The 15,933-nt window shown below is 35.1% G+C and overlaps 1 protein-coding gene across 1 annotated transcript in view; it reads right to left on the bottom strand.

Annotated features, from left to right (window-relative positions):
- The window catches only part of FAP (fibroblast activation protein alpha), a 38,192-nt gene extending 22,259 nt beyond the window's left edge, over positions 1 to 15,933 (bottom strand). The window contains exons 1-11 of the mRNA XM_079311591.1: positions 15,109 to 15,933; positions 14,767 to 14,851; positions 8,803 to 8,898; positions 6,828 to 6,922; positions 6,649 to 6,723; positions 6,409 to 6,461; positions 5,360 to 5,432; positions 4,694 to 4,814; positions 4,049 to 4,203; positions 2,878 to 2,981; positions 2,405 to 2,540 (exon numbers count right to left, since the gene is read on the bottom strand). Of these exons, the coding sequence (XP_079167717.1) occupies positions 2,405 to 2,540; positions 2,878 to 2,981; positions 4,049 to 4,203; positions 4,694 to 4,814; positions 5,360 to 5,432; positions 6,409 to 6,461; positions 6,649 to 6,723; positions 6,828 to 6,922; positions 8,803 to 8,898; positions 14,767 to 14,851; positions 15,109 to 15,114 (999 nt within the window). The 5' untranslated portion in view covers positions 15,115 to 15,933. The remainder of the gene's footprint in view (positions 1 to 2,404; positions 2,541 to 2,877; positions 2,982 to 4,048; positions 4,204 to 4,693; positions 4,815 to 5,359; positions 5,433 to 6,408; positions 6,462 to 6,648; positions 6,724 to 6,827; positions 6,923 to 8,802; positions 8,899 to 14,766; positions 14,852 to 15,108) is intronic.

Here is a 15,933-nt window from a genome sequence, read left to right as displayed (position 1 = left end):
TCAGAAGATCTTAACTCCTTGTTCTTAAAGCTGATTTGGAAACAGACTTATACTGAGCATGAATGATGCAGCTAAAGGTGCTTTTACATTTGTACTTATGTTTTGCTTATAAAGTTTCTAGAGATATATTTAAAAATTCTGCATTCAAGCAATGTATTTTTTTATCTTGCAGATTTTTCCTTATACTGTTCATTTAATACAGTATTTCTTCATAGTATAAAATAAATTTAACAATTTGGTTACTAAGGAATATATTTTGTATTTCTTATCTTCAACATAATCTCATTGCTATTTACAATCATATGTTCTCCCTTCTAATTTAATCCCCACAAAGTGACTTGAGGAAACATTGCAGGTCCTTGTCCATTAGAAGACTATTTAGTACTTTGCAAGAGCTCCACAGAGCTACTGATGGAAAACATGGATTTTATTTATTTTTAAGATAATAAAAATGGGATGTATTGTTTTATATCTGCATCCTAAATTTTTTTTTTCTTTCTTTAAATCAAGACTCAGATCTTGATGATATAGTACATTTGAGATATATATTCTCTCATTTGAGTAGTCCCAATTTCATAAGGACATGCCTATCTTTTACTCATATGAATAGCCCCACTGCCCATATTGGTTTCTGTGGTCTAGTCACATGAGCAACAGTTGAAGATGTGAACATTTCTGATGCATCTACACTTTAGGAACATCTTGTAGATTATATTTTGTTATTTTCAAATACATAAACCATAGCACATTTATTGTACATTAGAGACTGAATGCAATCTGAATTCAACAAGAGAATGATTTTTGCTAAAGGAAATGTTCAGAGATATACTTTCTGATGGCAAATAGAGCTAATGCAGCAGTCCCATCTGTTCACACTCCTTTGATTGGCCATTTGTGCAAACTTTAATGTGATAAAAGCATTGTATCACTGTATAAATACAGAATTATAGAAACGTCAGTAGTGACTCCATAAATAAGGTTTCATGGAGAATTGCAATTAAACAAGGATCGTGAACACTGTCCTGAAAGATGTTAATTGGTCTGGTCTGGTCTGGTCTGGTTTGGTTCCAGCAAAGCAATTAAGCACATGCTTAATTTTAAACACATAAACAGATCTACTGAAGTAAATAAAACTGGTTATGTGTTAAAAGTTAAGCCACTGTTAAAGTACTTCAGTGAATTGTGGTAGAATCCTAGAAACCTTATATTTTTTTTCTTTCCATTAAAATACATAATTATTAAAATATAGCTTACTTAGAGGCAATGTAGAGATTCAATGTTAAAGTACTTATAAAATACTTAGGAAAAAAATATAGCAAATGCTGCATTAAAAAAATGTAATTTTTTTTCTAATAAATGACAGTATTTCTCTGAGGAGTACTACTTCAATGACAATGTTTTTGAAATAACAGGACCTTAAATTCCCTTTAAATTTGCAACAATTTTCATGCTAAAGAGGAGTAAAAATTATTTCCAGCTTGAAAAGGCTGTGTCAATAAACTCTGAATTTATAATTTATACAGAATTCTTTTATAAATATTCTTTCCTTTTATTTCCAATTAGTTGAAGGTTTCATCTAATGCTAGTTTTTAACAGGTGTTCTATACCATGTACCCTAAGAGCAAAACAAGCCAAAAGTACCAGTACTAAAAGGCAACAAATGAGATCTCTGTACTAGAGTTACTGAAATCCAGAGTTTTCTTTCCTTCAGGATCTATATGAATTTATCTGTATGTACACTCTTCAAGCTTTACACAGCTGTGTTCTGTTCAGCAGAGCACAGTCTTCTTTCCCATCTGACTAAATCATCAAATGACATACTGAAACTAAATGTAGTTACTGTTGCTATTAGCCTGAAGTTTTCTTTTCAGATCTGATTGTATTTCTAAAATATTTCCTACTGTCTAGAACCGTATGATTTGATAAAACAGAAGAATTTCTTCTACTAGAAAACCTGCCTTACTAACAATGTGTGTGTTCTTTCAAATAATCTAGGATTAATCTGTCTAAAAGGACATGATTTAGTCAGTCTTAGTATGGAATTTCAACATGGCATAATAAGATTTTCATTAAAAAAAGTACAGTTCTGATATGGTGCCACTTTTGAAGATGCCAACACAAGAAGGAAGTAAACAATTAAACATTACTGAAAGCCTCTCAACAGCATTTTTCTGGTGGTGGTTGCTGTTATCTTATTTTGGTTGTTAAGCTTCACAAAGACAAAAATGGGGTGATTCTATTTCCTGGAGTAATTTTTCAACCCTCTTCCATCAATTAAAATACTGAAAAAGGTATCACTATTAGTTAAAGACTATTGTGATAAAACACTGTAAAATAAAATTATGGCAGGGATTAACAAATGCTAATTTAAGTAATTTTAGATTTATATTTCCAATTTCATTACCTCTGGACAGTCCCAAGTATTTGAATGCTCTTTGAAGTCACAAATAGCTAGGACTGAAAAATTCTGTATTCTCTTCAGCCACTGCACACAGATTCGAGTATCTGTTACCCAAGTAAGCCAAGTAAAATAGTGATCACTAAAATATATATATATATAAAAAAAAAAAAGAAGAAAGGGTAGTTATTAAACAACAGGAGTATATAAACATTGCTACAGATTGCATCCCCCACATTGTTCTCTGAAAAACAACAGCAAATCTTCCACTGTTTTAAGGTATTTTTTTATCCCTTGCAAAAATGTATCATATGGACAGTGAAAATAAAAATACATTTCTAGTTAGCTTCTGATCCTTCTAGGAGTTTAATATGGCTGTACACTGTTAAAAAAAGTAAAATTCAGAAGTTCAAGCATTTAAAACAAATAGTCAAAATCTTTTTTTTAAACAAGAAAAGACATATTTGAGGGCACACTACCTGGATGCTATGATTGCAGGAGCAGGCACCTCCTTAGGACCATATGCTTCAGAGTTAATAGTGTCTACAATAAACACTTTAACAGTAGGATTTTTAGCTCCAGCCTTCAAAGAAAATATTTCGGGTTATCAAAATCAGGCTCCGAATAATTCAGATTGAGGAAAATTAAAGCACTTTTTGCAGGAAAGTAGACAGGTTACAAATATGAATTTGGTTGAGTATAATAGAGCAAATGGTCTTACAAGCTCAGAGCGACACTGCAGCAGTAGTACATACTTAATTTTGTATCATTTTACACATAAAGAGGAAAACCTTTTCAACATTTGAGTTTAGTGTCTTTCTCTACAGAAAATATGCTTGGTGAGAACCATTGTTCTGTTTGCAGTGAGGTCTTTGCAGCACACATTACACTGACTTCTGCACAAAACTCCAGCAAGTGCTGTTTGACATCCCAACTGGGAAATGGCTGCTTAAAGTGATTTCATGGTTGCTTCTTCACTGCATACGTTATCAGTTTTTTAATTCTTCTCCATGTGTGGTCTAAACCATCCAGTTTTGCCTTAGAACTGTGACCCAGCTGACAGGTGAGCAAATTCTTAAGATACATTAACATGATCCCTTGCAATCATATGAACATGATAAGAGCCAGGAGAGCTCTCTAATACAAGCTGATGAAATGCCAACCCAAAACCTTCTTGCCTTAGATCTGCCACTTGAAAGCAATTGAAATCCAAAGCCCCTTGAGATCAAAAAGCACTATGAAATGTGCAAATAAAGTGAAGCTGCCATAGCCTTTTTTTTCAAAAATAAAAAATAATCTAGTCTCATAAATTATTTACTATAATGAAAAATAACAACTGCACAGTTTACACATCAGAATAAGCAAATTGAAATGAAAAATATTAAGGCTTGACTATGCAAGCATGTATTTTTGCACATGCTTCTTACCTACATGAGTAATTCCATTTATTTTACTGATATTATATTTAAATTATATTTAAATTTTGTATGAACCTACACCTTTCAGAACTTAGACCAAGCTTGTTTTTTTTCATTTAAGTCACAATGGATTTAGCCATGGTAATACTTAAGGAATTAAGCACAGTTAATTTTCTCATTGTTGTAACTCATTTCTCAACAGAAAGGAAGTCAAAAGAATGATAAAACATACCTTTGGGTATGGGATAGTTATTTTTCTAGGATACTGGTCCTCACCAAAATATGAATATTCAATAACTGGTATGTCAGAATCATTAAATTTCACATATGCTAAATATCTTCCACTTGGAGACCACCACAGTGCATATTTTGTTGCTAGCATCTCCTCTGAGGAAAAAAAAAATAGTTTATAACTGTAATATATATTCCAATGTATTTCAGCACTCTACTCAGCAATCTAGACATATAAAGAAAGTTAGACTAAATAAGTAACATCAAATACCTCAAAACATGCACACAGATCCCACATAACTCACTTGGGATTTCCTGTGTGTATGTTTTTTAAAAATTTCTTTGGATGCACTGAAGTGCCAAATTTGCACTGAAATTAAAACTTTAAATCTTAATTCCCAGCCTCTGCCTTTGCATCAGAAGGAAGAGAATTTTGTAGAGTTTCAGTAACAAAGACTCAGGATTTTGGTTATGTGTTATGAATACAAAATTCACACGTTTTTCAGCAAATACAATATTGAAAAGAAGTAATCCTTAGGGCTTAAAAAAAGGATCATCATCACAGATATTTTTAAATGGATTGTGAAAACCAGAACCAATCTAAACAAAGCATTTACCATGTTGCTGCCCTTCAAGATTTACTGACCTTCATAGACCCAGTCAGGAATCCCATTAAATATTTCATTCTGTTTTCCATCACTTGTTATTTTAATTGGTGCCTCTCTGGGACTTTGTTTCAAGTAGATATTATTTTGATACACATATACCTAAAGACAAAAAAAGTTTATTTAAGAGTACAGGCAATAACAGGATTAGAGCAAGATCTTCTGCAGTCACAACTCATAGTCATTACACTAGCAAGACCTAATGAATACAAAATGGGAAATAGTACACTAAAAGCCCTTGCAAATTCTACAAGAGTTGGTATCTCAGCAAAAAAATTATACATTACAGGTCAAAGTCTATGTTCAGTAAAAGTTTTAGAACATATTTTGATATTGCATCTTTAAATCTTCATTTTAAATTCATGTGTTCCTTAGTATCAAAGGGAAACCAATTGGTTTTCAGGCCTTGAAACTGCATTCAATCTTATATAAAATTATTTGGGTTAATTCTGGTAGAGACTGGTAAGCAAACTGAAACACATAATGTACCTGGGAACATGGATTATTCTTCTACTGAGACACTGACAGTAAAATCTGAACAAGTTAAAACTGTTTTCTTTGTCATTATTTCTCCTAACCAAAGGTAGATAAATGTCTTTCAGCCATACAAAGAAAATTCATTCTAGCACTTAATTATCTTTACTAACCAATTTGTGTCCAACGGGTGACCAGGATATATGCTGAATTTTATGTGGAAGCTGATTTTCTGTTACAAAACCACTAAAAAAAGGAAAGAAGTTGAGATGGCTTTTTGTGCACAGTACAAATGGATCAATATACTGTACATGAATTAAAAAGTCACAAAGTTTTTTCCTAAGTGCTTATTGTTTCTCATGCAATGCACAGTTAAGGCAGGCAGAGACATGCAGTTAACACGACGGTGTGCACCAGTGCTGGCAAAGGCTTAAACTTGTTCCTTTGAAAACCCATCCAGCAGCCTAAGGATCCAGCCTTATCTCTTTGCAAATGCTGCACAAGCACCTACAGTCATTTGCTGTAGCTGCAGTCTGCATTACAGTCTCAGCAGGTTATTGGGAATGTGAACTCAGCATACATTGAGGCAGGTGTGACAGCAGCACGTCCAGCACTTGCTGAGGATCCTGAGCCACATGCAGAATTTCTCTACTCACATTAGTTTGCAGCAACTTTTTCCTGTCACCTTGAGCCAACAGTTTCCCAAGAATGGTGCAGCTCAGTGCAGTCCTGTTGCTCAGAACTAAAGCATTTGGTCACACTGCTACTTAACAGCATAAAAAGATGACTGCAGAGGCAGATGGCCTCCTTTGGATTTGGGTGGAAAGGGGAGTGGCTTGGGCAATCTTGGGAAAGATACCAAATGCCATGGGAGAAGCTAGAGACTTTTGAGGAATGCAGGATGGGCTGTCACAAGAGTTTTAGGAAAGCTGAAGATTAGACCACTGATAAAAATAATAAATTAGTAGAAGGGAATGGAGACAAAAGAGAATATTAAGCAGTGAAAGTTTTAGGGCACAAAATAAAAATCAATCCAGATGAAAAAAGCGTGTTCTTTTCCCAGAGAACATTGTTTTTTCTCAAGCAAACAAGTAACCTGACAGATTTAGGCAAAAGCAAAGCAATTTGGTAGTCACATTACTACAGTTTTGGAGTGAATGCTTGCAAGCACATCACTACAGTGTATTCACCACAGCTCTCTGTAAGAAATATCAGGCCTTACCCATTTATGAGATCATAAATGTGATATGATGCCGTATAAGAGTACCTCCACAGCTGCATGAATGAAGCAAGAGAATATTATTAGCCTTAAAAAGATAATCTAATTACAAATAATCAGCTGCCTCTTCACAGCCTACTCCTTCTCAAGAAAGCACCAAGAAACATTGATCTATGTAAACACAATAAAAAAAAATACTAAGTAAAATTAAACATTATATTAAGAGATGATTAAAATAATTACCTTTGAGTAATTGCTTTCCAGAGCTATGAAATATTGGTCTGATGACATCACATAATTTGAAGCATTAACTTGTTTCTGAAAAATTAAGAAGATTAGATTCTAGTCTCACTCACTTTTAAACTGTAACTTGAAATACACCTGCCCTTTTCTGCCTTTTTATTTATTAAAAAGGTACGTACCATTGTGCTGTTTGTCATGATGGTGGTTGCGTAATTAATTTCAACATTGTAAAGAATAATATCATCTTCTGCAGACTGATGAAGATATTCATTATCTTTATAAACAAGATAAAATGCCTGTTACCTTCACAGAAGATACTACATAACAAATCTGTTTATCAATGAATTCACACTTCTTTCAAATAATAGGTTTTAAGCAAATATCTTTTGGTATCTACATAAAAAAATATTTTTCTTCTAATGATGCTGAGGTACAGAGTTATCAAGAAACTGTCTTCAGGGTTCTCGAGTACATTCTTGAGATTATACACTGCACAGAGGATCAACCATTTAACTTTACAAGTAAATTCCAGATTTTCTTATTGTGTTGATCTTGTCTGATCAAGAATATCAGTGACAGACTCATTAGTGAGTCAATATCAAAATGTAAATGTTTTAAAGAAAAATATCTTCGCTTATCATTTTACTAGAACATTCTCATTTGTATATTCTGCAGATAACAGAAGTATCATGCAACTGACACTGCATGACTCTGCCCTTACTCACACAAGTCCTACAAAGTAAGAGTGAGTGGGCTTCACTGAAAATGAAATTCAGCCCTGCCTGTTCTCAAGATCTGAGCTATAGTTTAGTAGAGAATGAAAACTAGAATTTTAGTTTCAGGATATTATTTTCACTGCTATAAACAGAGAGAAGGAATTACAAATTGGTGTAGCTAGAAAACAAGACTAAAAGTTAAAAAGCGGCCTGAAACATTATGAGGATGTTCATTTTTAGGAAATTAGATCACCCTTGAATCTTCTGAGCACTCGTGTGATTTGTGTAACAGTATTTGTGTTTAAAATCACCCTTAGGATGAGATAAACAATCCTAACTCCCTATTTCAGAAGAGAAGGAGACATATGGAATGCTGTAGGCATGACTATCTATGGAATCTATGGCATGACTTTTGTGCGAGTTTTGTGACTGTTAAAAGGAAAGACAAGTCTAAGTGAGAAAGCTATAAAGAGAGAAGAAGAATATTAGGTTTAGGTGATATGCTGCCTACATTCTTCAGACATTCAGACAGAAATCTAACAAACAGAGACCTAAGTTTTAAATCATACAGGTGATATCAACATACTTCAAACTGTTAATTGCAAAATTGAAGCACTCCAAGCAATGCCTTATAAGGCTTTATTTCAGTTCTAAAATTGTGGGCTAAAACTAGCTTGGTGAGACTCCATGTGAATGGGCATTATGTTTCTTGCTACTGGCAGAGAACAGTGCTTGAGGCAGCACAGAGATGGGAGTAGTATGTGTGCTAGAATGAAATCCAGGCTATCTCCAGTCTTTCTGGGCTGTGCAATTCAATGACAACAAGAGCAGCACTTCAGCCACACACAGACACATTTATATCAGCAGCAATTAACTTCATGTCTCCACCTTAAGGAACTTGGAAATTCAACTTTATTTTCTATGCAATATCCTGGAACTCAGGAATTTCAGCAGTGTCAGCACTTCCTTAAATGAAATTAGAACAGCTGGGCTCATTGCTGAGCCAGGAACTACTGAAAACAAAGAACATGGCCTGTAAGACAGACTACCTCAATCACTACAAGTGGTAAGTGAAAAAGTGCTGTGAAAAGCATGAAAAGGAGATCGCTTAAGCAATGACTGACACATTGACAAATTTCTTTCACTTGCTGCAATGAATATGACAGTAAAAGAAATAAAACACTGAAGGTCTCTGTAAAATTATAGTTTATATTGACTCAGACATGTCTGTTGAAACATCAAATACCTGGATTTTCTAGAATGACTGACAGAACAGTAAATTTCAACCATAAGTTTTGACTAACACATTGTTTAATTTCATAGTTAGCATTCATTCAAAGTAAAGCTGGAAGGAAAATACTTTTCTCAGTCTGTGTAAACCAGTCTTGAAATACATATTAGAAAGGCTTATCAATGTTTGAGAGAAGGTTTTACTTACCTGACACCCAATATGGAAAAAATGTTTTATATTGGAAGTTTCCATTCAAATAATCCTCCAGTGTAAGAGCTCTGGGACCATCATCTGTGTTGACAACTAAGAATAACACAAAAAGTTTCTGTTAATGAAAAGAGGGGAAAAGAAATTAGTAGTCCAGAGTTTTCTTTCTTCTATATTTAGTGCCATGGAACAGTGAGGATATCACAGTCCTGGAGATACGCAAAGCGTAGGTGCAGCAGAAAGGAAAGTTCTCTGTTACTGTTCTGATAAGGGTCTTGAGCCTCTGAAAGACCCATCTCTGGGAATGCAAAACTAACTAGACAAACTAACTTATTTCAACCATTTATTCACTCAGACACATTTACCTGAAGACACTGTGAGTCCAGATAGTCTCTTCCACACAAAGGACATATTAAAGGTTGTTCATTGTTTTTGATATTTTTTTAAGCATGGGTTTAATGAACTTGTAGAGGCAACTATTTTAATCAAGACCTTCACATGTTCAGCAAATGGTCAAACAACAGGATATGCCTAAAAACGCTTACGTCCAAATTTTGTACATGCCTCATTAACCATTCTTGCATGGTTTGCAAGATGCCTTGCAAAATAATCACCACGTATATTTCTCAGTAGTCACATGAAAAATATTGATGAAGGAATGCAGGTAAAAATAATGCTGAAAAGTGATGAATGAGTGAACCCAAACTTGAACTTTTTATTTAATGCTGCAGAAGAGAATTGACAATGATTCTTGAAATAAGACAAGTACTCAAATAATTGATTTCTAAGCAGGTCAAATAAGTGTATTAAAATAATGCAAGAAGTGGAGGCTGGTTTTCTGGTTCTTGTCTGGCTGTATTTTTCTCCAAGGCTAAAAAACCTAAGCTAGGGCAGATTTTAAAAGAAAATTCAAGGGCAATCAATTGGATAAGAAGAGAATTATGCTGTGCAGTTCCTGTGTAGACCCTATGCAATTCACAAAAGAGAGAGTGATCAAAATATTGAATCCTCAAAAGACATGTGAACTTTTCTGATAAAGGCTAATTTTTAAAGTTCAACAACATTATAATGGCAGCTCTCAGGTCTAGGCATTCTGGACACTATGCTTTCTCCTTTAAAATCAAAGGGACTTCTGCCAGGGTTTTCAGAGGTAGTAGAGATGTCACACTGCAGCTTAGTAGATCTTTTCCACTTCCCCTGTTTGTTCCTTCAGAGCTCTCAGATGACAGACACATAATCAAGATGACTCGATGCTCTCAGGGTTTCATATCATGCTCCATCACTTGCTCATTAGTTGCCCTCTCTGTTAAGATCACACTGACTTCCTGGGAAATGTTTCTTCATATTTCCTTCTATGGTACTTTGTAATGATAATACATATTTTCTTCTGCTAAGTGACTATTACTTACTGTAGAATACACATGTCAGGTTGACTGTTGACACAAGCCTTGTCTGCACTAGTGCAGAAGAAAGCTGTCACACAGAATAAAGCTGAATGCCAATCCAGAGGCAAAAACGTGCCCATATAAACTCTGAGGTAGCAATATGTCCAGAAAATATCCCAAGAAGTTCAATAAAAAGTTAATTCCTCTTGCTGATACTATGACTGCATATTAAAAATATTTGATACACTAGTGATAAACATAGAAAATGGCAGACTTAAAAAAATGCACAGAAAATAATTCCAAAGAATCTAGTTCTAGTTATGTTGAATGATGATTACTTAACACTATCTCTCAGTTAAAATTCTCTAAGGGAATAAGCTTATTAGCAACAGAAATCAAGATCTATTACCAAGGGTGTTTGTATAGAAACCTTATAATTTGCAGTCCTTTTAGATACCTTAATCTGGTAAAATTACCTGGTTCCATCTCTTATCTCTCATGAGAGACAAGCAATATCACGAACTTCTCATTGCTGGGCAAATTTTCACAGCTCTAATTTAAACCTTCCCTGTGTTAGCTACTTCACCCTTACATGCTTAATATTCTGTGAGGATTTATTATGACTACTGATTTTCAAAATTCAAGATCTGAATTTCTACCACTCTACTGCAAAAAAAATTGAACACAACAATTTCTCACTTGAGTACTTAAATTTCTGAATGCTTGTTTTTAGGTAATAGAAGATAGCAGCAGCATCTTGAATAGTTTCCCGCAGTTGTTGCTGATTCTTTCTTCTGTAACTAGAGACTCGTTCAATAACAGTATCTGAAATTCCTGCTCATAAACCAGACACAAACGTGAAAAGTACTTTATTTATCTTCAGCACACTGTAGACATTCATTTGGATGGCTGTTTTATACATATACTTTCATTGTGGTTTGTTTCTCTATGAAATAATAAGGATGAAAAAAATGCCCAGGGATGAAAAGGAAGAAAACAGCAGAATCAACCACAGAAATGAAAGCTTACCAAATTTCAGCTTTGCTCACTTCCCTTCACCACCCTGCTGCTTCAGTTTTAATCCTTTGTAGTCCATTTACACATTTACAGGGTCCATTCAGTGCATTTCTCGGTGCACTGAATTGGTTATTTTGCTTCACAGTTTAACTTGCTTCATATATTCAATGATCATAATTACTCACTCATGCATTTGAGTGTATTGGACTTACATGTATAATTGTAGTGATAAAAATCTGTAAACATCTAATAATTATCACTGGCTTTATACAGATAACTTCTTTACCTTTCAGTTCTCTGTCATTAGAGAACTGCATAAAACACAGAAAGCAAAACTTGCAGTTATATTAAACTCAGATTATTTACATCACTGTGAATTTCTGTTTGTATTACCAGGATTATTCAATATCACAGACTGGATGCGGGTAAACCAACACAATCCTTTATATTTCAAAGCTCACCTAGCTTATGGCTTATTCCACATGTTCTAATGTGCATCCTTATAAACTGTGTCTAGTCTTGCCAAATTAAAGTAATCAGAAGGCATTGTTGTTTCTGTACGTGGTCTTTTTTTATATGTAGTTCTACATATGTGTATTTTATATGAATTTTGACAAGACTTTTATTTAGCATCCACTGCTAAACATCAAGTAGAGGACATGCCAAAGGAAAACTGGCTAGCATGGTATTATTTACTGTTTCTGGACTAGAATTTCCATTCTCTGTGGGCTGATGCTGAAGAGCTGAAGCAAAACCTCCTCCAACATGAAGAAACACAAAACTCAGTTTAGCACCAGAAATTAATTCTGACACTCCTGACCCTGCTCCAGAACTTTGATCACACTCAGCAACAACTCACATCAACTGAACCTGCTTTTCCACTTTTGGACTTGGCTGAGGTGTTGCAGAGAACACTACTTCTTCCTAAGAAACTGGCTGCTCAGCAATGAAAGCCCTATGACCTCACCTGTGACATCAGAGAAACAGGGATTGGGCCTCAGGCCTAGGGCAGGAGTACACAGGGAACAGAAACTGTGACAGACACTTTGAATAATCATTAAAAATAGCAGAAGAGATTAATTCAAAGCCAAAGCAATACATACAGTTAATTGTAATCTGCCTGTGGTTCTGCTACTGCTTCTCAACTACAGCCAGGTATTTTCTTTCTTGCTTATGCTGAAAAACAGGACTAGGTACACCAGTGTACAAGTGAAAAGCTCCTTTCTGAACTGTCTGGAGTTGCGGCATCATTGCTGTGTAATCACTCTCAGGTAAATCCCACCACACATTCCTAACTCAAAGATGTGTCAGAAAATGTCAGTGGTTTCTCAGGCATGGATGCCATTTGCTACACTGAGATTGCCACCTTACTCTTCTGAGCCCCACAGAAACTGTCTAATAACTGCAAGTATTTGCTGGCCTCTTAATATCCTCTCAAAAATTATTTTCCAGTTAACTTTTGAGAATTTTTGACATTTTTATACACTTGCATGTATAAATCAAAACCACCTATCACATTTTGAGAAGTCTGAAGAACATGAAATGACTAGAAACTTAGCAGAAAAAACCAGAACTAAATGCTCTTTCCTTTTTTCTTTGCAGATTTCTTAAGTAGAAATGTATTTGGTCTGTGTCTATACATTTCTCATATGCAATTCTAGATTGCCACATCCTTTCAGCTGAGCAGTGGTAAAGCCGGAATGTACAAATAACATTCCAGCTGTGTAGCCATTTCCTGTCTGTCTTCAGCTGGCAAAATTTGCAGCTGCAAAATTAATTTACATTTCTTCTATCTACAACTGATAAGTAGATTATTCAGAATTCAAAAAGGTTAAGGCATTTGAACAGGTGTGCAGGTGACTGCAGCACTTCCAGTTCCATCTGAGAATAAGAAGCCATAATCTGACACATCCAACCTAACTGTGTGTTGGACGTAGCAGTGTTCTTCAATTGTCTAAAATGCTCCTCTGAAAGCATCTTGTGAAGTAGGATAATTTCTTTATCATCCTACTGGATTTAAATATGATATTTGGTATGACTGTTATCAAGTTACTATTCCAAGTGAGATGCAAGAGTTCTTCATAATTATTGAGGTACTGAAGAGGCCAGTGAGCTGTATGTGACAACTGCAGAGGGGAAAAAAACATATTCACTTTTTCCTACAGTACCTTCCATCATCTTTATCAACTTCTTCAGGCTGCCAAACTGATTCTTGTCTCCAAACTCTGTTTCCTCACTATTATTTTTAAAATTTCAATCTCATAAAAATATTCTGCCATCCCTGTCATAAAATGCAGATCTGATGGGAGTAAGTCTGACTTGATACCTGCTTGCATTTACCTCACAGCAAAATCTCAGAGTTTAATATGCTTAGCTAGACAAAAAAATCTGGCACCCCACTTTTGAGAGTAAAGGTCAAACCGGTCACTCTGAGGTGATATCTCTTCCAGCACTGCATAATATATATGCATATCTATATCTCTATTTATAGATATATATATATAAGTGATATATATCTATCCTCATGTTAAAATGCTGCATAACAGAATCATCCCTAACTGCTTCAGAAACCTTCAACTCTTCTCTCAGTAACTCATGGTAAATATTAGTCATAGAAATATCAGATATGAAAGAGATTTCACCTTTCATAAAACCTGCATATTAACTGCAGGATTTAACTTTCAAAGACTTAAGTGGATGATTGATTTTATAACATTTAGTTGTAAATACAAAACTGTTTCTCCATCTCAGTCTCCCTAGCTACAAACTAAAACAAGAGTAATGATAGAAAACGTCCTTTAAATAGGTAGTCTTACCAGAATATACACCTTTTATTAATATTTTAGTTATTTCAGAGGCATTCAAGTAATCTGCTATAGTGATAGGGTCATGTAAATACTTGTATTGCCCTTACTAACTTGTCATAGAAAACAATTACCATCAAGTCAGTGCACTCATGCTCAGAATTTCAAAACTCATTTCAGCAGACCACACTGGGTTGATTTACCTGCAGCTGGCGTAATACTACCAGAGCACACAATCCATCCCTATTTTATACAATGCTGACTTTAATTTTCAAATGCAAGCTTGAATATACTCACAAATAATTCATCATACCCCATCTAAAAAAATGTTTAACCTGTAATTTGGTACAGAACTTCTGTAATCATTACATAAGCATTTCAAACCAAATGCAAATTCACCAAGATAAAGAAAATTACTATCAGTTTGGAAAAATGTCCTAACCCCCAACACAGAAAAATTGTATGAGAAGATCTGAGAGTTATTTTTGCAACTGTGACGAAGAACATTATATATCATGCACAGTGAAGTTAATTCAGGTGCTTTGCACTTCAAGGAGTTCCTTGTTTCAACATCTGCTGGCATTTCAATTCTACCTTCAGGATATTTCAGTTGTCAGTACATTTCTGTAAAGTGATAAAGCCATAACAATTCTGACAGGACAATCCTAAACATGATTTGATAAACTTTTGTGAACTTTAGAAGCCATGATAGGCAAAGATACTGCATTTTACACTACATTAGATTAGAAATACCTTACCTCGTGATGGAAGCAGTATAATACACATAAGTAATAAGGAAAGCAAAAGGCATATAACCACGCCAAAAATGATTTTTAGCCGGGTCTGCAGAACAGAAACAAACAAAAATTACATTTTTAATATTGCCTGAAGTTTGCTTCCATGGCTGGTAAATAATGAAATCCTCCTTCTAACTGCTGCAATCCGTCCAAGCAACAAGCAAAAAACGACTCTGCAGTACATATGAAAATACTTCCCTTTCCTTCTTTAAATCACATATTTCCACATCAGAGCCTGGCCTTGTGCAGTTTAAAACAAAGGATGTAAATGCTACCAAAAGTTGAATTCAGGAGCATACAGACCTTCATTTTCCTGTCGTATTCTAAAAGAATGTAAATTCTCTCTTCTGGGTGTTGGTCAGTAGATCTAGGAGAGGAGTTTGAAAAGGCAGTGTCTGTTTTCACAGTTGGAGGCCAAACCTCTGGCAGACTTTTTTTTTTTTTTCCTACATACTTTTGGAAACTGTGCCAAATTTCAAAGGCTTTCTACAAAATTGAAACCACACTTTTGGGGAAGTTCTTGGAGCAGAAACGGACAGTGGGAGGCTATTGGGGTGGTGATTATGTACTTCCCAGCAATGTGAGCTGCAACCAACATCTGCTTACACTAACTTGAGGTTTTATGACTCATCAGATACTTGACATGCACTGTTTTTCTCTGAAAAGTATCTACTGTGTTTTTTGGCATTCCCCACCTTCTCAGGACATAGTCATGACTGTATTTCTACTCTCTACAGAGAAATTAGAAGAAAATCCCATAGCTTTATTGTTTATGTAGCGTTCACATATGTTTACTTTTAGAAATAATAAATGATGGCACAAGAATGCAAAACAAGCAGCAGAAACAGATACTGTTTAATGTCTTCCACATGCGAGAATGCTGTTTTTCCCTGAAAACTATGCACATCTATAGGCTACGTAGGAGAGCTCAGAGAAGCAAATACATACAGGCCCAGCGGAAATTCTGAAATAGTTCTCCAACCACCAATTACACCTATTTTATTTAGCCCACTGAAATGAGGTCAGCTGAAAACTGGGAAAACTCCGGAGACCGCAGCGTCAAGTTACGTAACCCATCCCTCAGGAGAGCGGAGAAAGGCTGGGAAAGGGAAGGAGTCTGCCGTGCTC

This window comes from Erithacus rubecula (genome assembly GCF_903797595.1).
Source record: "Erithacus rubecula genome assembly, chromosome: 8".
Lineage (NCBI taxonomy): Eukaryota > Metazoa > Chordata > Aves > Passeriformes > Muscicapidae > Erithacus > Erithacus rubecula.
Note: the sequence above shows the minus strand (reverse complement) of the source record. Positions and strands in the feature narration are given on the sequence as shown.